The sequence below is a fragment of the Castanea sativa genome, chromosome 12 (assembly GCF_040712315.1).
Source record: "Castanea sativa cultivar Marrone di Chiusa Pesio chromosome 12, ASM4071231v1".
NCBI classification, from domain to species: Eukaryota; Viridiplantae; Streptophyta; class Magnoliopsida; order Fagales; family Fagaceae; genus Castanea; species Castanea sativa.
The window spans coordinates 449,985-474,994 of record NC_134024.1 but is presented as its reverse complement, the minus strand read 5'-3'; the positions used below and the strand labels follow the sequence as shown (position 1 = coordinate 474,994).

General features: G+C 32.9%; 1 protein-coding gene across 1 annotated transcript; it reads right to left on the bottom strand.

Moving 5' to 3' along the window:
- Positions 1 to 3,465: 3,465 nt before the first annotated feature.
- LOC142619424 (putative serine/threonine-protein kinase WNK11) lies at positions 3,466 to 4,362 on the bottom strand. The gene has a single exon (XM_075792521.1). The coding sequence runs from the start codon at positions 4,360 to 4,362 to the stop codon at positions 3,466 to 3,468; it is 897 nt and encodes a 298-aa protein (XP_075648636.1).
- Between the last annotated feature and the right edge of the window lie 20,648 nt (positions 4,363 to 25,010).

Below are 25,010 nucleotides of genomic sequence, written 5' to 3'. Positions count from 1 at the left end.
TTCTATCAAAATTGTCTTCTTGCTTTATAAAATAACTCACGTTAAAAAATGTATATATAATTAGATACATGATATTATGTTATTGACAAAGTATAGAGTAGAACATTGAAGATCAAATAGATAATTCCAAACAGATAATTCTTATTTGGATGGACAGATGCAAGTCACGCGGTTTGCATGTAATCAATAGTTTTTAGCTGTAAATCTATCTACAATGTGAAATTCATAAATTTTTGTTATAATTGAAATGGTTAATACCAGTTTTGGTACGAAGTGCAAACACCCTAGGGGGAGTTTGCTTGCTTTTTTTAAATTATTTTAATCATTCTTAGCATACTTATAATCAGTGCTACTTTTTTTTTTTTTTTGCGAGGTACCTTTAACTTTTTTGATGAATAAAGGTACTATTAATCATGACTTAATAAATAATATTTATTTATTTTGCTTTTGTTAAACTGGTGCACTCAGAGGAATCGGGATTTGTCAATTGGAGGGATTTGTCAAAAGCAAAACAATTTTCCTGAGCATATTTGGAGGGATTTGTCAATTGCCTTTTCTCAAAATAGGGCAAAAGTAGATTCTTTTACAATCTGTAACTAAAAAAAATCAAACAATAATAATAATAATAATAATAATAATAACTCAAGAAAATGATTGAACATTCTATGAAGTGCACATTGGTCTTTGAGAGATTAAGGGGTGTTTGGTACATGTGTTTAAATAACAGTTTTCGGTATTTAAATACCGAAACATGTATTTTCACAACACATTTTAACCCACATGATACTAAAAATCTCTAAAAAAATGGGCCCTAGACTGTTAGTAAGGCCCCCGTCAATTCTAATTAAGGATCCTCATGAGTCATGAATAGATAGGCAAAGATAAATGCTGAGATAGGTGGAAGTGGAACAATCTAATTGATTGATTAATCGTGAGATGGATAAGAGGGGTTGGATAATGCTACATAGGTTATAATTTTGGTAACACAATCACAAAATTCTATGGCCCAAAGTCTGGACCCAAATGAAACAGCCAAGTACTAACCCAACACAGAACAATGTAATCGGCCTGACCCAATTATTTATTATCATAAGATCAATTAAAAGATAAGTAAAATAAAAAGCATTAAAAAATAATAATAATATTTTTGCCAAAAGGCTAAACTTTTAGACTTAATGATTTTATCATTTCAATGATACCATAATGACCAGATGGTCCAGAACAAGTTAACAAAAAAGAAGAATGGTTGTTGCCACTTGTAGATTTTGCATGCACTTGTTGCCAAAACTTAGCCCTCTACTAATGAGTTTGCAATCTCTAATAAATTTGTTCTTAGAGTACGTTTGGTACATTGAATGAGGATTACGATAGGAATTGTAATCTTTATTACTAGTAATAAAATATGATGTAATGTAATAACTAAACATATTCATTAGTTTGGTTGTGAGTTATACCATTATAATGAAACTTAACATTTATTTTAGGAAATATCTTACTTATACAATTATATCTTCTTAAAAATTGTTATTTTTAAATTTAAGAGAGATATGTGTTATTTTTTATGATTTTTTATTTTTATAATTGTTAGATGTATATGGAAAGTTTGTTTATTTGAAAATATATTAAGTTTTGAAATTATTGTACTTGTTAAAGAACAGCTAATACAACATTTTAAAGAGAAATAGTTATTTCTCATTTTGAAGAATAGCTATTTATAAGGAATGACTATTCATTGTAATAAAAACATAATTAAACTAAAGAATAACTAAACCATAGTGGATTCTTTTAATGTTAAGAGTGAGCCCAACCATTAAACTTTAGCAAATTCACATCAAATAAAATAAATGATCAACAATTTTCCTTTATTGCAAAAAAGTGCAGCACTTGTACAATTGTCCCTTGGAGTTTCCACAAAATTCTCTAGATTTAGGGTTTAAGAACTTGGCCTCCTTCAAGCTAAGGATAGGCTTGATTCAGCAGCATCCAGTAAACTTTAGCCACTAAGAATGCACCATTTCACAAGGCCACACCAGTCTGTACTCATTAAATTTTGAAATTGGGAGGTTCACTATTGAAGATGCATAACGTGGATAGTACACTTTCTTTACCAAAGTAACTTTCCATTGTGAGCTGATTCATGATCCAAATCCTTTTCAATTGATGTTTCTGGTGGCTTTCTTCTCCTAATACACAGTTTTGGCCAAAAGTCATTATCAGTAATATGTTTTAAAGATAAATTTCTTAGGACAGAATGAAAAAATTTCCCTTGGGTTTGGGTCTGTACTATCAATTCTGTGTTATTAAATCTAAGGTTTTAAGAATTGTCTAAGTTGACTCATCCATCTCAATTTTATTAACTATAATTTATAAGAATCGATGTTTGTACTATTTAAAAATATGATTTTTATAGTAAAATAGTTATATACACACTATGTGACCATTTGAGAAGGGTGAGGTTTGGGTTGCATCATAGAGACAATCAGCACAGAAAAAATATATACGTAAATTCAATTCCATGCAATTTTTTTGTTGGGTATGTTTTAAAATTTAAGCCCATGATATTTTGTTGTAAAGCCCAAGCCCATGCTCTAGAATTTTCCTTGGTTGGCGTGGGAATTTTTGGCAGCAAACAAAACCCTTAATCTTCTCATATTTTCTTATAAAATAGTCAGCCACACCTTCCCATGTTTTGTAAAAAATACATAGCGGTTTGTGACATCAATGAGAAAGGAAATTCCTTTGTTTTTGCCTTTCCCTTTTCACTCTAATCATCTTTAGCTAATTCCTTTTTTTTTTTTTTTTAGTGCTCTAAGACTATCAAAATTCTACATATATGATATTGTTTAAAAAACAAATATATATATATATATATATATATATATATATATATATATATATATATTACTTTTGATACTTTAGCTACTTTGTTTTTTGCTGAAAATTTTCTTTTGGACATTTGTGACGAGTTTGAAACTCTTTGTGAGTGCACATTAACAGAGTTGCTGTTGTATCCCGGAGAGCGACCGTCTGGGCCATTTGCATCGACGAATTCATTCTAGTGGGGCGAAATTGCTTCTTAAGGACAAGGCGATAAGTTTTACTTAATCCTTAATTTTATACGCTTTTGTACTTGTCTATTTTGCTTATAAGTTAATTTGAGCATATCTTGTTCTATTGATATATTATCAATATTGCTTTGCAACTTTGTTAATCAATTTGGACAATTTTCCGAACTATACTTCCAACATTTTTAAAGCGTAAAACTAATCTACCAAGGAAAGCACAAGTGTATAGAAATAACAATTTATATCTATTCATTTAATCCCGTTTTTATAATACATGAAACTGTGTACTAGGAAATAACTTAATTAATATACAGCCTACAAGAGTATAGAAATAATTAGTGATCTCTATTCATTCAATCCCTTGTTTAGAATACATGAAAATTGTGTACCAGGAAATAACTTAATCACATATTTCTAAAGTAGCAATATATAAACTAGTACCGTAGTTTTCATCATCATCATCATCAAGTCCATCAAAGAATGAATCTTGGAGGAGCTCAGTGGCACATGGTCTCTCAGACACTGGGGCCAGGCACTTCTCAATGAACCCCTTGATCTCCATATCTTTCACCTTGTTCATTGCCTGTGGTTTCACACCTGAGGTCACCTTCTTATATATCTTAGCCACACAATCACACTCACTATATGGTATCTCCCTTGTCACCAACTCAAGCACACACATCCCAAAAGCATATATATCCACCTTCTCTGTATAATTCTCATCATATAGTTCTGGCGCCATAAACTCCGGGGTCCCAAGAATTGAATGTGCTACATGCTCCTTTTCCATCGCTGCTGCTAACCCGAAATCTCCAATCTTAACCTCACCAGTATTATTATTGATAAACACATTACTGCAATTAAGATCCCTATGAATTATGCATGGCTCATGCAAATGTAAATACTCCAAACCCCTCAGTATTTGCCTAGACCACTTCTTCAAGGCCTTGGTTGAAATACGCCTGTGTTTCTTCCTATAATCCCTCAAATTCCCAGACGTGCACGCCTCAGTTATGAAATTCAAAGCCATGCGGTCAACATCTATCCAAGCACTAAACAATTTGATGATATTATCATTCTCTAAAGTTTTCAGCAACTGAACCTCTGAGTTTAACCTATGTAACGTGGCCTTGTCATCGGTGAATCGGTTTAAGAAAACCTGATTCCAAGCCACCTCTATACCTTCTTGTTGATCAAAAGCCCTATAAACCTTTTTCACTGCTCCTACACCAAGCTTGTCACTGTATCTCCCATACCGACCTGTTGGATCAACCTCTTCAAAGAGCTCAAAGTCCATGTTTGATTATATATCAAACAAAAAAAAAGTCACACGCTGAAACCCTTTTGAAAGAAAGTAATCAAAAACTGGGAAAACAAAAACACCCAGATGGAAAAACACACGGATATATTCTTGAAAGAAAGGACTTAGAACGGTGATCAAATAAAAACCGAGGCAGAACAAATCACTAAGAAGTAAGCCGTACGAGCTTCTTTTAGGTATAAAGTGTGACAAAACATGTTTACGATACTATGAGAGAGCAAAGAGAGCAAAGTGATCAAAGCAAAAAGAAGGCTAAACAGAATGATGATGAAATTTTTTGATGTGAAGCTTTTGGGAGTGGGAAGCGATCAAAGGCTGCGTTTATATATGAAAAGGAATTAGAAATTAGGATTAAGATCTTGTAGGGTTTTTAGTGTAGCTCTATCTTAGGGTTACTATAATCTCATCCATTCATTTTAAATGAGCGGATTAGATTTTACCACATCATCAATCATTTAGATAGATGCCAGAATTGTATTAGTCAAAGTTCATAACTTTAGGAGATTAATTAATTAATAGGGTATTTTTTTTGCTTTAGGATTACTAGGTTGAGTTCTCCTAGGATTTATTGTATTTACACCGTCAAATCCGGTGCTAATTTGGATGTAAAATTGATTTTCATAAGGATTCTAAATTTATTTATAATATATTATTCTAGTAATATGATACTAAATTATTTTCATTATATTATCTCGTAAATTTTCATTATATTATCTCGAATTAAGGCCTTAATTCGCTGGTGATTTTTGGTATTCCCTTGCGCTGTAGAATCTGTCTAAGATTCTAAATTTTTTTTTGATGGAATAATTTTTATTAAATTGAATTGGCATAATTAATTTTCATATGTTGCCCTAGTTTTTTTTTTTTTTAACAGTTTTATATATATTTATTTATGGAGAGAAATCTGATAGTTGACTTTACTTTAATTACTTGGGGGAAAAGAGTAAAAGGATCAGGATCAGAATATACCTAAGGAGCTACGTGTAAATCAAACTTCCACATCATGGTAAAAGAATTAAAACTATTAATTTTTTTAAACCGACATTAATTGTATATAGCTTTTAAATTCTATTAAATTTATGACAATTCTTGTTTTTTTTATCCCCCCTAGATTTGATTGCCAACTAACTACAAATACAAATACTAGTAGGATTAAGCTTTTCTTTAACCGACTATCTCAACAAAAAAAAAAAAAAAACTTTTCTTTAACCGACATTATTATACATAAGAATTAGTATAAATATTCTTGTCCTCAAACCTTCAAACCCACCATCATATTTTTCTTTTTGCTCCAAGTCTCTCTTTTTGCGTTCATATTTTATTTGGCTTTTAGAGTTCTTCCTTGTGCTCAGTCATGAACTACTGTCAAATTCTTGTAATTCTCTTATTGCATTCTATATCTGTATTTTTATTATATTTTTTTCTACATCAATTCTTGAACTTTCTTAATTTTTTCAAATTTGGGAGAAAATTCATGTCGTCAACACAACAAGTGAGTTTGGGGTCTGAAGTTGATGAATTCATGGATGAGAAAAAGGAGGAGAGAGCGCTAGCAAATAGAGAAGAGGTAAAGCGTTCACGTACAAAGAAAGAAAAGGAGTGGGAGGACATAGTCAATGAAAGGAGCATGCTGTTAGAGGATATAAAGAACAAAAGAATTGACATTGAAAACTATGAGAACGTCCATTCTACGACGGAGAAAGATAATAACTCTTTGAATGCTGATAATTTGATTTGGAATCAGTATCTGAATTGCATGAGCTTGTACAAGGAAAAACTTGGGATTTCAGACCAGACACTACTCGAGACTCCGGCACCTATGTTCAATCATTGCGGCAGTCCCAGTTTCGACACTGATTAGTTTGCTCTAATTTTAGTCTAAATTTAGTTGGAAATTTGAATAAGGTTTATTGAATAAGTTTGCATGACACAAGTTTGTGTCTTTAGGTAGATAGAGTCTATTGGAATGTTTTAATTTGCAGTAACTTTAGTCTTTTTATTCAAGTTGGTGATTATCTTTCTGTAGCCTATTATTAAGGTCTATTTCATCTTAATAAATTCGTTTCTTTATTATATTAATTGCAAGTGAATTTATATTTGGATAGTTTTTTTTTTTTTTTGAAACAAACACACAGGTATAGAGGAAAAAAGATTCTAACACAAAGGCACACCACAACTTCCCTTAAAAATCATGGTAACTAATTGGTTGTAACATTAAGTTACAATCTTACTCAATATCTTTTAATTGGAGGTGAATTTTGACAAATTCACTATTGAATTACATCTTCTTCTTATATCTTCCATACTTGCAAAATTTCTAGAAAATTAAAAATTAACAGTTATGTTATTAATAAATTGTTTAAATTACAAGTTTTTGTAATTTAAAATTATGTATAAAATATAAGCTTATAGATCTTATAGAGCGTAAAAAACATACAATTTAACGGTTAAATTTTCAAATTATGTAGTGATATTTATTTAATTAAGTAAGATTGTAGCCTTATGTTACAACCAATTTTATAGCAAAACTTTATCTTTTTTATTTTGTTTGGGTTTTTTGCTGAATAATTTCAAGTGATATAATTGAATTGCCATCTGGGTTGTTTTCCAATTTGCATGAGCCCTTATACACAGGCAACGGGCAAAGCTTGCTTGATAAACGGCTTCAATGGCCCAAAAGGTTGTGATATGATAGCCACTAAATATTCAACATCTGGGTTCATCAAACTCCTAGAATTTGGAAGAGAATGCAAACCATGTAACAGTTCCAATTATTATAACAAAATGTTGAATCTGGAAACAAATTCCAAAATGAATGCCTAATTTTCCACAGAGTGGCCTACATCTCATCTTTATTCATGACCAATTAATATATAACGAGAGAAATTAACATTTGTATGTCAAAATATCACTACTATGATTCCTAGCTCCATGCCTAAGATGCCTTTGTCATCCCAGTTGCTACGAATGAGATAAAACACTAACGAACATACAATCGTACTTTGAAATATATATTTCAAATTACAGTATGATTGTATATACGGCCCGATATATATATATATATATATATATATATATATATATATATATATATATATATATATATATATATATAGTTCAATACGTTTAATTATAGAAAATAATGTTTATTTTTCAAAGAATTTCCTTTTTTTTTTTTATGAAAAAGTATTTCTTTTTTATTTTGTAAATGAGAATTTTTTTTAATACATATATAGTACTTATATATATATATACATATAATTAATTACTATATGGTATATGCTAATTTTACCAACTAAGGTCATCCAACAGTGAGTGTTTTGGTTTGATAATAAAAAATTATCATTAAGAGCAGACATTATTATAGGTTGAAACTTTCTAAAAGACTTTCCCAACAAATAGATAAATAAAGTGTTGAATGTATTGGTTTTACAATGTGATGTGATAATGAATTTAATTTGGTGCCACTTTAACAATATAGTATAAATCAATTTCTATAGCCGCGTTTTTCAAAAACGCGGCTACAGACCCGCTTGAGCCGCAGTTATCAACGCGGCTACAGGCTGCAGACTATAGCCGCGTTTATAAAAAACGCGGCTATAGCCCTCTGTCAGTTCGTTTGCCAACCTAGCATAGAAACTATAGCCGCGTTTTTAAAACGCGGCTATATCTTCTCTTCTTCTTTTTTTTTCTCCTGCCCTCTTTTTTGGCTATTTTTTCGCTGTTATCAGAACTGAAGAATTTTCCCCTGCTATCACAAGTTTCCAACACAACCATCCAAAATAAACAAGTTCCAACAACAATCCAATACCTTAAATTCACACAACCCAATCCACGAATACATTCCAACCAAAAAAACATCAACTACATATTCACACCATCTCTCCCCCCAAAACACAAAAACAATCCATCAAATAACAACAACCCAATTCCTAGAAACTGAAATTGAAACAAACCCAGAAGCACAAATGAATGAGTAACACTAACACATGAAAGTGATATTAATGAATCTTCCAAGTACTTAATTTCTTATTTTCCTTTTACTTTTGCAGGCTTTTCTTGCCAAGCAAATAGAGTAACAAATCCATTAAAAACATCCTTTTAAAATGAAACAAATAACAAGTACTCATGTATAATTAAAAGAAAAATGTCACATGCGTTAGTAAAGTCTTAATACATGCTCCTCCACCCAATACATCATTGTCTAGCAAACCCAGCTAGTTCTTTGCTTCACATGCTATCTTCTCTACTAGTTCACTTGTTCAAAGAAAGCCATAAGAGAAAAATATATTCCTAGAAGAACCAAGCGATCTAACATCATTAAGGAAGGATATGGCCAATGCTCAAATTGGTAGGTCCAACTGACTTCATCTATTGGACTTTTAAATTCACAATCTACCTCAACTGCTTGAAGCCCCAAATCCACATCAAACTGCTCATCGTAATCTTAAAGCCTGCACTTCAATTTGATCATTTCCTTTTACTATTCTTGCATATAGAGCTCCTATACATTGACTTCCACTATCATTGTACCTTCAAGCCACACCATCTATTGTTCTACAATTTCTTGATGGCAAAATTTACCTTATAACATGAACCTATAGGAGGCCATGTACACTTCAACAGGCTATCTAGACTGATTATTTCTCTAAGCTTCCATATATTCCATAGCAAGTGTACAGGTTGTTTGCACCAAATCCACTACTAACTTCAGAGTTTCATTCACATGCCTTTGGTTTCAATTTTACCATAATAGCCAACCTCCACCTCCATCAGATGCCCATTTTGTTTTACCCAACTTAACAGTTCAAAATAAGACAGAATATATCTGTACCATGACAAAATATTATGGACATGTATAAGGCAAACAACCATAAGTACTAAACAAAAAAAACAAAAAAATCTCCCAAGTGAAACACAAACTATGAAACTCAAACATTCAAAAGAGGCAATCATGGAGAGAACCTATTATGCATTAAGCAAAAAAGTATAGAAGTAGAAAAGCAGTCCCCTGAGACTTAAGGGAAGCTCAAGGCAGCAAATACAAAACCTCAACTTAAGGCCAATCTTAGGACTAAGCACAGTGCTCAAAATCTTTCATAAACCATAGCATGTCAATTCAAATGACATGCAAGCAATGGGAAGGGGACAATGAAAAAGTTAAAGATAGCTGATTTCTAAGGACTATGTTGTCATAGCAACTAAAATATGCTAGCACAAAGTTATTATTATAATGCAACTCAAATCAGTCAAGAAAAGAACATTTATTATGTCAACAAATCATCCAATAAAACCAAAACTTGCCTCATTTGTGTCACATAATACAATCTTTTTTAGGCATTTTATCAAACACACCATGCATATAGCAAACAATAGTTGACAGATTTATACACATAAAATGAGAAACAATTTGATAAACCACAAACCATAAGTAACATTGTACAATAATCTAAATAAAATACAAGTAAGATCTAGCGGTTTAGGAGCAAATCCCATATGCCCAGCTTCTTCCAACTTGATCTTGTAAGTACACAAGTACTATAACTACCAATAAGGTACCTGAGCTGATAACAAAGTAGAACCTACTGAAGAAATGTGCCATTTGAGCCTTTTCCTTATCATCATTTTGATCAAATTGGTCTGTTCCAAGCCCTGCAACACTTGACTTTATTCCACCAACTCCTATATTAGTTAAATACAGAGCCATGGTGAAAATGCCCATTTGAAGACTATTGGCCTCTACGCATTTGTTGGATAAAGTAGGATTGCAAGGAGGCGGGCATAAATTTGGAAGAGAAGTGGATATGGCTAACAAACACGTTCCCTAATTTATTATCCCGGTTGACAATCTATTAGTACAATTATCAAATATAGAACTTAGCAAGCAAGGAAGCGGAATACTTGGATTAAAATTTAAAAAAGAGAAAGAAAAAGGTGTAGCATATAAATATCACATTACGATTGCATGTTAACATGCTAAAAGTATACTCACCCCTGCACGAATTGTAGCAGCAATGGCTATCATCCAATATTGGCCTAAGAAAGAATCTGCAACAATGCCTCCAAACAAGCTTAGAAGATATGCTGTGCCCCCTGATGTTGATGCAAAATTGGAAGCACTTGCGCTAGGAAGATGCATTGTGCCAACTAAATATGTCACGAGGTTCACAATTATTGCCATTGTGGCAAATCTCTCGCATATTTCAATTCCTGTGAAAATTATCAAAATCAGTACGAGTATAATATAAATTAATTAAAATTTCAGTTTTGATTAGAGTGAAGTCTAAAACCAATTAGAAAATGAACTGAATCACGTTGTTAGTTTTTTCATGATAATTAAGGCTGTAATCAATCTTTATATATGCATTAATATAGTAATTATTTTGACTCATAAAGACACAGAAAGCAAACAATTATGGGTTAAAAAAAAAAAAAAGGAATATCCAGGATTTTGTCACCTGGATCGAACAGTATCCTCACTTTCATTTTACTGGACTCTCTCATGATGTAGAACTGTTTTCTTTACACTAAGAGTTCTCAATCTTCCCATAACAAAAATAATTTTTAAAAAAAGAAAAGAAAAAAGAATACAGTGTTTGTAATTAAAATCGTTGTTGGTTTAATATGTTGTTAAATAAATCACCCATGGCAATTAATCCATTTTAGGCGAGACCCAATTTTTGATGAATCGGTCTGGATTGAAGCTTCAAATTCACACACAATTTGCAATAAAAGAACGATAAAGATTCGAAATTGATAGGTACCGTACCCAATATCGGGGTTAGAGAAACTTAACGAGGGCTTGATTATCGGAAATAGAAGCGGAGCCACCGAGACTAATCAGCTTCGCGGCGTCGATCTGAGTGGTCTCGGGATCCTCACGCGAATCGAGATCGGAAGCGCTAATCGCTAGGGCTAACTGTACCTGAAACTCCTCCTCCAACAGATTGAAATCCACCTTAGCAGCAACAACAACACCACCACCACCACCGGCAACCGTCCGATCACCCGCCGTCGAAGACGAAGACTCAACGGCGCCGATTCTCCCCATTGAGGACGACTCAACGGCGCTTAACCTACGCACTCTTCTTCTTCTTCTACGTTGGAGGAGCGGGTGGAGATGATTTAGGGAGAGCGATCTAATTTAGGGATTTTTTTTTTTATTTATACTAAATGTTAGGCCGCGTTTGATTAAACGCAGCTCCAAACATGTTGAAGCTGCGTTTAATTAAACGCAGCTTCAACATGTCTAGAGCTGCGTTTAATCAAACGCAGCTCTAGAAATAATGAAAAATAAATAAAAAAATCCCTATAGCCGCGTTTCTAAAAACGCGGCTATAGTCCTACCCAACCAAACGCAGCCTCAGCCCCCAAGAACGCGGCTTCAAAGCGGGTCTATAGCCGCGTTTAGTAAACGCGGCTATTTGTCATTCCTGGAGCTGCGTTTTTAATAAACGCGGTTCAAAATCCCTGTCTGTAGCTGCGTTTTACGAAAACGCGGCTAAAAAACGCGGCCCAAAACCGCGTTTTTTGTAGTGATTTGTATGGCTATTGGCTACTGCCTAGCCTGGGAAGTATGCCCAGGTGCTTTACTTAATTTGTATACGGACTACATATTGTTTCGGAATACAATTTTTCTAACTGTTATCTCAAAACCAAAAAAAAAAAAAAAAAACACATTTATTTTACTGAAAAAAGAACTTATAAATTAATATAGTAATGATTAGGAGATTTGATGTTCAATCTCCGCTTACACTAAAAACCGATTGGTATTTTAGTTTGATTCAACTTGTACTACTATTCCTAGTATGTCGACTTTCAGAATCCTACATAAATCTTAGTCTTTTGTGTGATTATTTCTTCTATTTTCTATTTCTATTTTACATATCTCCACTATCTTTAACTCTACTACAACAAATAGGTATCAACTCTATCAAGGCTTCAACTAACTCTTTTATGATTATTTCTTCTATTTTTCTATCTTTGTTGCCCATAAACTCACTATTTGTAACTACACTCACAGCAAATAAGTGTCGAGGCCCCTGTTGTCTCAACATGCATGTAAGATTGAGAGAAAGTCATTAACATTTGACTTATAAGATTGCATTAGAAGCTATTATTGCCACTTAAAAGAATTTAATTCCCCTTAAAATAAGTCAAGGGACTTGAACCTAGGTTCTTTCTTTGAAGAGAATTAATGAATTATGCAATTTCATAGAGCTCTATATAAGGTTCTAGGCCACTTATAAGAACATTAATAAGTAATCCTTCAAAAAAAAAAACATTAATAAATAATGAATGTGTTAGTATATATTAATTCGATTCTTTTGGGATATTTAAAGAAGGTTGTTGTTGTTGTTTTTTATTTTTATTTTTTTTATTATTGTAGAACTACCGCAACATGCAATAAAGGAGAGGAATTAATAAGAAAGTTGTATGAATCACCACAAGTACTACATGCAAACAAAAATCTACAGAAATTAATAAGAAAGTTCAACAAAGATCAATTTATATTGGCAATATTGGTTGCCATTGCGAGCCAAACAATGGTTTGTATCATTGATTATTTGTTAAAAAACAACCAAGTCTTGAATCTATTGGAAGATGTGCAATCTAGCAAAGTTCGCTTGAGCGAAACAGTTAGGCCACTCGAGCGAACTTCATTCCCACTCAAAATGAATAAATTAAGCAACTTGAAAGTATCATGTATCTTGCTCGAACAAGACAGTCATAAATTGTTTTTTTAAAACACGACTTGTTGACTAAGATGTGCAAAGTTTGTGACTTAATTAGCTTCTATCACCCCTTTGGATCTTACTCTTGCTCTTGGAGTTGCACTCTTACGGTAACAGTATATATTTGACAAAAAAAACTTCACGAATCCATTTTTAAAGAAATTACAAAGTTCCAACATGAAGTGAATTCATGTAGTGTAAGTTCACACGTTCACTATGAGATGACCTTATAGTAATTTCCTATGAAGCTCTTCTTCAGTTTTCCAATTTGTTACCAAATCTCTGAAATATTGTTACTTTGACAGATTTGGTATATGTAATTTGATTTTTACATATCTGTGATATAAAATATCAACTTGATTAAACTTTAATGGGATAAGTTGTGTATTAGGGTCTAAATAGAAATTTCACAAGATCATCATACACTTAAATTAAAAATTAATTATGAATGGCATGGCAGAGTAACGACATGTTACAAAATTTGCAAATCTCAATGCATGGCATATATGTTTTTGCAATTTTTTAGAGAAAACCAAGAAATCAAACTAAATTTCTCTCCCCCTTCGGGTCCAAATCCCACTTGTTACAATGAAATAAAACTAAAATCAACTTCTAAATTCACATTTCAGCACAAATTGAACTTAACAATCTATCAAATAATTAATCCCTGGATGTAATTTTGCTATTTTACAGGCAGCAACAACAGCTATTTGCCATCTTTTGACAAATTCTGCGTAGTCCTCCGATAGTGCTATACTTGGATAAACAGTATCAATGATAAACGTCTTAAGTGAGACCGCGATGTCAAGTAAATCCTTAGCAAAATCAACATGACTTCCACTTCCATCAAACCCAACCCATTTAATCTTCTTGAGACATTGATGGGGATGCTTTGAAGCCTTCCATATGTTGTAATTTTCCACTAGCTTCTAATAACCAAAAAAATATTGAAGTAAAATAATTAATTGTTTGAGTTAAGCATGATCATTCACATAAAAAAAAAAAAAAAAAAAAAGAGATGAGGATCAAGAACATATATAAATAGTGAACATAGTAAGGACTGAATGGTAATCGCACCTCATTTTCAGATGGTTTATGACTAAAATCCATTTCCAACTGCCACATGCAAATAAATAAAATAAAAAATAAAAGATATTAATATGGATAAGTCATATTATATTCCTGATTTTTTATTATATAAGTAGATTACATTCTTGATGTCAAGGTATTCTGTCAATTTAATATTATATCAACAGCATAAGGAAATAAGTTATCTCATTTAACAAAACACAGCACAAATCAAACAATCATTAAATAAAGCATACAAATATCTTGATCCTAGTTGCTACTCATATTAACATGATAAGTACACATATCATATGTAATAGCATGCAATCATCTGAGTATATATATATAGTAAAATCAGCATGCCAACCTGATTTTAACCATAATTAATATTAGAGCACAAATTAAGTTAAATATATTATGGAAAAAAAAACATACAATAAATATCTTGATCCTACTCAAAACTCAAAGTATACGTATATCACTGTAATAGTAATCATGTGATTATCTAGTAAAATCAGCATGCAATTTGATTTTAACCATATAACTTAATTTGTGCTTTAATATTAATTATATGTATACAAGCACAAACATATACTTCCGTATAATTTATATGGCACTCATAACCGTATAATTATTCTAACAGTATACACTTCTCAATTGTGAGCTGCAAAATAAGAAACCAACCTCCAATGAAAATTTCTTCAACAAAGGAGAGGCAATTATAACAGCAATTAACGGAAGGAGGCTTTGACCTAGGTAAGTGTAAACCTTCAATACCACTTTTTTGAGGTTACAAAATTCTGGAAGCTTGTATGGGAACAACAAAGTTCTGTCAACTACCTAATTAAGAGGAAAGAAAAAACACATTCAATATATATAAATGATATTCCAAATTAAAGGAGAGGTTAGGAAAAAACAAAATGGGAAGCATTATAAGAAAACTTTGCACTAACCTCTTTGGTAAAATATAATACAAGCTTCTTAATTTGAGAGAGATAGCTTGCATGCTGGTCAGAATCAAACTCAATTGATTCACAATATTTCCCTCCAAATGCTACCTTTGAAAGAAGAGGTACATGCTTTAAAGTCATATTTTTAATCTTCGGTCCAACATACCCAAAAGACACAAGATTTGGTGCTGAAATTTCAAGATTTTCTAAATTTGAGCAGTGAGATACTTGAAAGCTACTCAATTTGGGTGGCTGATCAACAAGCCTAAGATATACTAAACTCTTGGAGCTACTCACATATAGTTCCTCAAGAAATGGACAATTTGATACATAATGCTCAAGAACCTCTCCAATGACATTTACTTCAGTCAAAAACAGTTTTGTTAGAGGAAAATCTTTCATGACAGGGAATTTTTTCTCAATAGTGTAATATTGTTCCAAGTTCAAATCAAGCATCTTGACCCAATTTTCCATTGCAAAGTTTATCCACTCATTAACATCACTAGATGTTGTTCCATCGTAATCAAGTAAAACGGTCAGTTCTTGTGAAGGGTTATATGTACGAAAAACATCAAGGATGAACCTACACTTTCTCACAGGACGCAATTCTATTTCAGGTGGTGACATATAATCCTTGATTATTAGACTAGGGACATATGTCCATAGATTTTTCCATCTATATGAAAGAACACTAGTCCTTGCGGCTTCTTTGACTGGCAAGCGATATAAGATATTTGTAAGAATCTCGTCCGGTAATTGGCTTATTCGATCCTGTAATTAGTCCTCGTAGTTAGCATGGAAACAAAGAATTCAATACGCATTAAAATCTAGCATGTCTTCAAATTTATAACCACCTATTCTAATGTCATGATAATCTATGCTTCATTTAAAATTTAAACTACCATCATATCAATAGCCACCACATGTTTTAAAGTAATTAAGTTCTTTCAAGATATGAGTCAATATGATAATATATAGAAGAATGAATATTGTGCCATATAAACTAGCAATTCTAGCTAGGAAAAATGTATTTTATTATAAGACAAAAAATCTCTTTCAAAATATTTGTGGAACTCATGTATTTTAAGAGGGTTGAGACAGGCTTGTATGATAATCTCTCTGATTAAAGTTAGGAAAAAGAAGGGAAAAAAAAAAAACAAAATAAACATAAAAGCTAATTAGATCAACTTAAATAACCCTAGGTACCTAAAGGTAGTTTTTGCATGTATTGCACATAGACCAAATCAATATATACAGTTTTACCTAAATTTGTTTATTTATCAAGTACAACATGTAAATTACAATGATGGCCACACGGCCCACACTATACAGTATACATATATAGCAACTATGTTCATGAAACATGAAGTGGAAGCATCACAAATATAAGTAAAATTCACATAACGAAAATAAAAGTAATATTACTTTATCCATAAATAACTAAAAAGAAATTGATGATAAGGAGGTTAATCAATGACAACCTCAATTGTATTGAAAAGAAAAAAAAAAGTTTTTATTTTTAATCTTTGAATTTACCTTTAGTTGAAGAGATATGATCCGAGAATGACAGATTCTTTTTTTTATTGAATCCCGATTGTCCATTGTTCAACTAGCTGTAAAATATAACCCAAAAAAAGGAAGAGCAATATTTTCAATAGAGAGAGAGAGAGAGAGAGAGAGAAGCACTAGTCTAGCAACCATGAGATTCTAGCTTACCTGCTGAAAAGGCTTAAGAACACCACAAACAAAACCGTGATAAATATCCAAGAACGCCACACAGAAACACAAAGAATAAGAACCTTCTTTCTTGTTTGTAATCAGGGACAACGTTCTTGCATGAGTTTTCAAGAATACCTTTTATTGACAAAAAACAAAAAAAAAAAGGTCAGTGGTCAATTATATAGGTTTTTTTTTTTTTTAACCGACCTCGAATAAATAGGAATTCCAACTTACTCTTAGTCTCTTACTAGTTCCACTAGTAGGATTAGTAATCTAGATAAATATTACGGAAATTCTTGATAAAAAAACAAAGACATACAACCGATGGTTCATTATATAATTTTTTTTTAACCGACATTGAATATAGCTTGTTAATTCTATGAGAAATTTATTATCTACGACAATTCTGTACGTAAAAAAACTAACTTTTGCCTACAATAAATAATCTAATTTTTAAATTTCGTAGAATAGATAAAATTGCCAACTACTAATATAATATATTATGAATCTAAAAAAAAAAAAAACTAGTATATTTTTTATTTTTTTTTATAATTCGAGAGATAAGAATGCCAACTAAGGACCAAAATATACCTAAAGAGCTACGTGTAAATCAAAATTCTGTCACCATGTGGTAAAAGAAAACCTTTTTTTTATATAAATAAATCGACATTGTATATAGCTTTTCCAACTACAAATACAAATACAAGTACGAATAGGAATAGGATTATTATTCTTAAAAAATAAATATTTATGATAATTATTGAAAAAAAAAAATACAAATTAAGACAGGCCATGGTACATTATAAAGCTGTTCTTTAACCGACATTATACATAGGAATTAGTATAAATATTCTTTGTCCTCAATCTTCAAACCTACCATCATATTTTTATTTTGCTCCAATTATATTAATCTCTCTCTTTGCATTCATATGTTATTTGGGTTTTAGCGTTCTTCCTTGAGCGAAGTCTTCATATTTCCATTGTTCTAAGTGATATCTCGCTAGAACAACCAAAGTTCTCTCGAGTTCTTTAATGAACTACAGTCATATTCATGCCATTCTCTTATTGCATTCTATATCCGTCTTTTTATTATATTTTTACTACATCTACTCTTGAATTTTCTTCTACTACTTTTATTAACACCTTTTTGAGTTCATCTTCTTTCAAATTTGGGAGAAAAAACATGTCATCGGGGTCTAGTGTTGATCGATTTATGGATGAGAAAAAGGAGAAGAAAGTGCTAGCAAATAGTAAGCGGCAAAGCGTTCACGTATAAAGAAACAAAAGGAGTAGGAGGACATAGACACTAAAAAGAGCGCGGTATTAGAGGATATAAAGAACAAAAGAATTGAAATTGAAAACTATGACAACGACTATTCTATGACGGAGAAAGATAATAACTCTTTGGAAGCTGGAACTTTGATTGTGAATAAGTTTCTGAATTGCATGAGCTTGTACAAGGAAAAACTTGGGATTTCAGACCAGACGCTCGAGACTCCGGCACCTACGTTCATGTTGGAATGTTTTAATTTTTGCAGTGCCATTAGTCTTTTTATTCAAGTTGGTAGTGTCTTGGTTATCTTTCCTTAGCCTATTATTAAGTTCTATTTGCGTCTTAATAAATTGGTTTCTTTGTTATATTAATTGCAAGGGAATTTTTTTTTTTTTTTTGGGTATTTTGTTTGGGATTTTTGCTGAATAATTTCAAGTGATCTAATTGAATTGCCATCTGGGTTGTTTTCCAATTTGCTTAAGCCCTTAGTACACAGGCAAAGGGCAAAGCTTGCTTGATAAACGGCTTCAATGGCCAAAAAGGTTGTGAACTTGTGATATGATAGCCGCCGTGTATTCTACATTTAGGTCAATCGATCAAGCTAAAGTATTAAATCCGGAAACAAAATCTAAAAAAAGAATGACCAATATATAACGAGAGGAATTAAATTTTGTATATATGTCAAAATATCATTATTATGATTCCTCCATGCCTTTGTCATCACACTTGCAACGAAAAGGACAAAACACTATAACAAATATGTAATCAACGAATATCATGACTTTCTCAAACAAAAAAAAAAAAAAAAAACTAATATCATGACTAGTCATAGTTTTTAATATACTTTGTTTTATATCTTTAATTATATAAAACCGACTATTTATTGACTTTATAATGTGTTAACACATGCTGTCACAAGTTTTCACATCACCATTATAATGGGAAGCATTATAAGAAAACTTTGCACTAACTTCTTTGGTAAATTATAATATAAGCTTCTCAAGTTGAGACTTGAGAGAGATAGCTTGCATGTTGGTCAGAATCAAACTCAATTGATTCACAATATTTCCCTCCAAATGCTATCTTTGAAAGAAGGGGTACATGCTTTAAAGTCGTATCTTTAATTTTCGGTCCAACGTACCCAAAAGAGACAAAATTTGGTGCTGAAATTTCAAGATTTTCTAAATTTGAGCAGTAAGCTACTTGAAAGCTACTCAATTTGGGTGGCTGATCAACAAGCCTGAGATTTATTAAACTCTTAGAGCTACTCACATATAGTTCCTCAAAAAATGGATAGTTGTGTAGTGTACCAACTATATATTCTCATCCCAGAATATACAGTTGGTACACTACACAACTACATATTTTTCACAAAAAAATGGAGATAGTCTAGTCTACTAAGACTAATAGTCTAATAATTTTCAAGTGTGTGTTCAATGCTTGTGTTGTCATGTGTGCATCTAGTAAACAAAAATAAAGGAGAGAGCAGCAACAGAAGCATCAAACCAGCAACTAGCAGTAGCCCAAGCACCCAAACACTCCTAATTTGGTCCTCTCCATGATTAAGTCAGCAAAATATCGACACAAAAAATATCTGCAATCAGCCAGCCAACAACTCTAACTCCAAATTATCATATACAAAAAACTTCATCCCTACAATGTCAATCCCCAAAAAATAATGAGAAGTAGAAAGTAGAAAGCAATAAATGACAATTAACACCATTACAAATAGCAACCAACAAACATAAGCAAATTACATAAAATTTTTAAGTTACTTTAGGTGGCTAAGTCCAAAAAACAACCTCATCTTCCAAATCAATCTAGAACAAAATCTGTATTCACAGTGGGTTTTGGTACAAGCTCTAAAAGGAAAAAAAAAATTGCATATAAATAATAACTCACAAATAAATAAATAACAAATAAAATACAAGAGAATTTATAAATAACAAAAGCAAAAAAAATTAGAAAAGACCATAAACACATTACCCAATTCAAATTCGTAGTTTTCCACTTCATCCATTGCCTCTCATAGGTTAATTGGTTTAGTTGAATCCTTGGACCTTAGCCAATTTTGTGTACAAATCAAAGTTTCGACAGTATTGAGAGACAATGAGCTACGGAAAGGATCCAAAACACAACCCCATGTGCTAAATGTAGATTTTGATGCAACAGTAGAGACGAGAATTGCCAAAAAATCACGGGCAACTTGAGAAAGGATCCTATATCTTGAAGAATTCACCCTCCACCAATCAAGAATATCAAAGCCTTCCGTCTCCATATCTACACTAACTTCTAACAAGTATCGATCTAATTCAGATTTGCATTCTACACTATCCTCATCTGCTAAGTGCTGTTTGTATATGTTATTGTACCTCTTCATCCTCTCTTTTGCACTTCCAAAGCCACTTAGCATGGAGGACATGGCAGCAACATCACTACTACTAGACTCACTAGTCCCACTAGCATTAGCACCACATGGGGTCCCCATTACTCCACTATAGTGCTTGTACAATCTATTCAAAGCTTCCCTAATTCTCAATCCTAACTCATCAGCCTTCTCCTTGTCATACCATTGCTTAAACCAAAACTTCACATATGTCAATTTATATCTAGGGTCAACCACAACAGTCACAAACAACATCATATTTATCCTATTAACACTTCCTCAGTACTTATCATACTTAAATTTCATTCTTTGTGCCATACCCTTTAACAAAAGGATCTCTCCCTACTATTACACAATTGATTTAATTGGTCTTGAAGACTAACAAGCTTATGAAAATACACATTAGTAGTCACAAATAAAGAATTAGAAAATCTTAAAGTTGCTCATAAAACATACCAAGAAACTTTGTAGAAAGTCTTACATTTTCCCAATCTAAAAACCAAGGGGGACTAATAAATGGATTCTCAAAATAACAAAGGAAATGTCCATCATCTTCCACCATCCTTTCAAACGCAACCACAAACTTTTGTGCACTTTCTAACATCAAGTTGAATTCCATCTAGTAGATACATCAAGGGACAACAAACTTTTGCTTTGAATTTTTTCTTTTTCAACACATGCGTTAAACTTCTCAAATCTATTAGGAGATGATTTCACATACCTCACTATATTATGAACCTTAACATTTGACTCATTAAGGTCCTTTAGCCCACTTTGCACAATTAAATTCAAAACATGGGCACATCTTGCACAATTGACGCATATGAACTCACAACCAATAGGCTACCCACCCTATCCTTTGTTTTCCTTCTAAGATAGTCTATGGCGACATCATTTGAGTTTGCATTATCAATAGTAATCGTAAAAATATTATCTATCCCCCATTGAAGCAAATAAAACTCAACCACCCTACCAATGGTCTCACCCATATGATAGGGTACTAGGAAAAAAATTCAAAATATTTTTATGATAAACTCAATCAACATCAATATAATATGCAATCAAACAAAAGTAATTAAGGTTTTGGATTGAAGCCTAAGTATCAGTTGTCAAACACACTCTTTGACCTACCATTAAAACCCTTCTCAAACTCTCCTTCTCCCTAATGTAAGGTCTAAGACAATTCCTTGCAATAGTAACACGAGAGATAACTTCAAACCTAGGCTCTACCTTTGCCATAAAATCAATGAACTCGCCATGCTCAACAAACCTAATAGGTAGTTCATCAACTATAATCATTCTAGCCAAGACCATCCTTAGTCTTTTCACACTAAAATTCCTCAACACCAACTCATTAACACACTTTCCCTCTTTTTTGATTTTTTTACTTTGGTAACTCAAAGTGGTTTGACATTTATCACGCTTAGAGCATCCACAGTGGGCTTGCAATATGCCAAATGCAAACTACATTTGGCATTCAAGCCCAAAACCAAGCCAGCAACTGGAAGTGTAAAACTGGGAAAGGCCAAATTTTTTTGGCATAGTGCTACAGTACCATCTCAAAGGTGAGATGGTACTGTAGCGCTATGCCAAAACACAATACTATTGTTTAATCCGTTCAAGCCCCTCTCTCTCTCTCTCTCTCTCTAGTACCGGGTTTTCGCTCTCTCCATCCTCTCTCTCTCTCTCGCCATTGTCAAGCTTCGCCAACACCAAGCCTCTACCGATTCACCCTCACCCATCTCCAAATCCCTTTACCGATCACTAATCTCATAAACCCAACACCAAGCCTCTGCCAATTCACCCTCACCCATCCCCAAATCCCTTTACCAATTCACTCATCCCATAAACCCAACATGCTAGAGAAGCTAAACGGTATAAGCAAATAATATTTTGGATTCATAGGCATCGGCGTGAGATTGGATTCGTGGGCATTAGAGGTGAGATCAGATTCGTGGGGTTTGGGTTGCCACTTTTATGATTTGTGAGGTGAGATCGGATTGTCAGTTTTGTGATTTGTGGCTTGCTGGGTTTTGGTATGGTGGGTGGGTCTCAGGTGGTGTGGCCGTGGGTTTCATGAGTTGTAGATGGGTCTCAGGTGAGGTTTCGAGCGTTGCAGATGGGTGTGGCTGTGGGTTTCAGGTGGGTCTCAGGTGAGGTTTCGTGGGTTGTAGATGGGTGTGGCTGTGGGTCTCAGGTGCGTTTGGAATGGGTCACAGAAGGTTCACGGTGGTTGAGGTTTTGTGGGGTTTTTTTTGCCACCGGTGGTGGTGGCTGGCTGGCAGTGGCTAGTTGCAAGTTGCTAGGGTTGGTGGCAGAGACTCTTCTTTGCCGGGTTTGTTGCAGGTTGCTGGGGTTGGTTGCTACCCACTGGATGTGGTTTTTTTTTTTTTTTTGGTTGGTGGTTCTGATTTGTAGGATATAGTTTTTGGTGGTTCTGATTTGTAGGATATGGTTTTTGGTGGTTCTGATTGGCAGGATGTTGGAAAGAAATAATAAAGAAAGATTAAAAAAATAATATTTTAATAAAATGGTAAAATAATAGAGTTTTAGGATGTTGGATATATTGTAAAATGATATTGTATAATTGATAAAGTAACTTTTTGGAATTGTAAAATAGGATAGGATGGAATTTCCAGCTGTAGATGCTCTTATAGGGGTATTTCTTACAACTAGATTTTATATGGGATCACATGGCAGATGTTTCATTTCTTCTTGGGTGACAATTATAACGCCTTTGGCAATAGCCACACTGTGACTTAAGGTAAAAGGGGCCACAACCTTCTATTTTAGAGAAATGATCCCAAATCTTAGAAAGCTCTTTACCACCATTAATAGTAGCTTGTTGAATTTTTATTTGTGTTTGAGGGGGCGCAACATCTGATGGTGGAATGGGAGAATGTGTGTTTGGTTGATTAGCCTCAGTACATGGACTAGGAGTAGGTCTAGTAGGAGGGGTAGAAGAAGAAGCACGAGCAGTCATAATCTAATTACATCAATATAAATAACAATCACATATACATAGTAATTAAGGAAGCAACAACAAATCAATTAAGCAAGCAACCTTAACTAAAACACACAGTCATACACTAATTTTAATAACATATTAGTAAACAAAAACAATACACGCAGCTTACTCCGTGCTCAAATCACAACAACAAGATAATCAACTAAAACCATAATAGCATTATATAATAAACTAAAATCACAACATTATAATCAATCAATAGGATGATCAACAAATAAATTTACAATCTTTGAACCCTAGAATCAAAATCAAACAGCAAATTACATGAGTGAACCTTAAAAAAAAACTAAAAGCAAAATCAAACACAAACATGAAAGTTCGACACAATGTGGTGAACTGAAAACAAAATAAAAAATAACCCTTAAAACAAAATCAAATAGCATAGAAAAAAAAAAATCAAACATTAGAGAACTCAAAAAAAAAAAAAAAATATATATATATATATATATAAATAATATGAGAAAATAACCATGAACTCTTTAAACCTTTGAGATTTAGTCCTTTACTAGGCTGAAGTTGAATCTTTTAAATAACCCCTGAAATTACAAGAAAATAACCCAAAAAAAATTGAATCAACAAGAAACATTTAGTAACCTCAAAATAAAACCAAAAAAATTAGGGGTTAGGGTCACCAAAGACATAACTACATAGTGGCAGAGCCACGGTGGAGAACAGAGATGAGAAGGAAACTGACTGACTTAGGGATTAGGAATTCCGTGAGACCTTAAGAGGAAAGTCTTTCTTTGCGAGAGAGTGAGACTGAGACTGAGAATCAGAGATAAGTCTTGAGAGTGTGAGACTAAGAGCTTTTGTTCTTAAAGAGTAGAAGGTTAGGTCATAGGTGGAACTGAGAGGCTAAATAGAGAATTTGAGAGGGAAAAACTACTGTTTGTTCTACTGGATTAGGGTATGGAAAAAAATTATGTGGTTGAGAGCAAAAGATTAGAGAAAAATGGCTAGGTAGGAGCCTAAGAATCTGAGATTGAGAGGGAAACACTACTATTTGTTTGACGGGATTAGGGCTTGGAAGAAAAATTATGTGACTGAGAGTAAAAGAGAAGAGAAATATGGTTAGGTGGAAGAATGAGATTTTGAGATTGAGAGGGAAACACTAGACTTTGTTTGGCGGGATTAGGGTTTGGAAGAAAATGAAGGTGGCTGAATGATTGAGTTCGAGAGCAAAAGTTTAAAAATGAGAGAATGAGACAACTCAGTCTCATAGTCTCAGACAAGACGTGTGTAGCTGAGAGCAAACAAGAAAAAAAAAATCTTACATAGTGACTTAAACAGTAACCATATACGACATCATTTTTCTTTTTTCTTTTTTTGAAAATGCAAGACAACTTAGACAAGACCTGACTGAGACTATTCCGGACTTTCTAGTCCTCTTGACATGCTAATGTTATTATATTTAAAAAAAAAATACTCGAGTCGGTTCGGTTCTCGGTGGTGTGCACATCTCGGT

Excerpts from the sequence above, each read along its gene's own strand:
- LOC142619424 (XM_075792521.1), bottom strand. The coding sequence starts at position 4,362 with ATGGACTTTGAGCTCTTTGAAGAGGTTGATCCAACAGGTCGGTATGGG.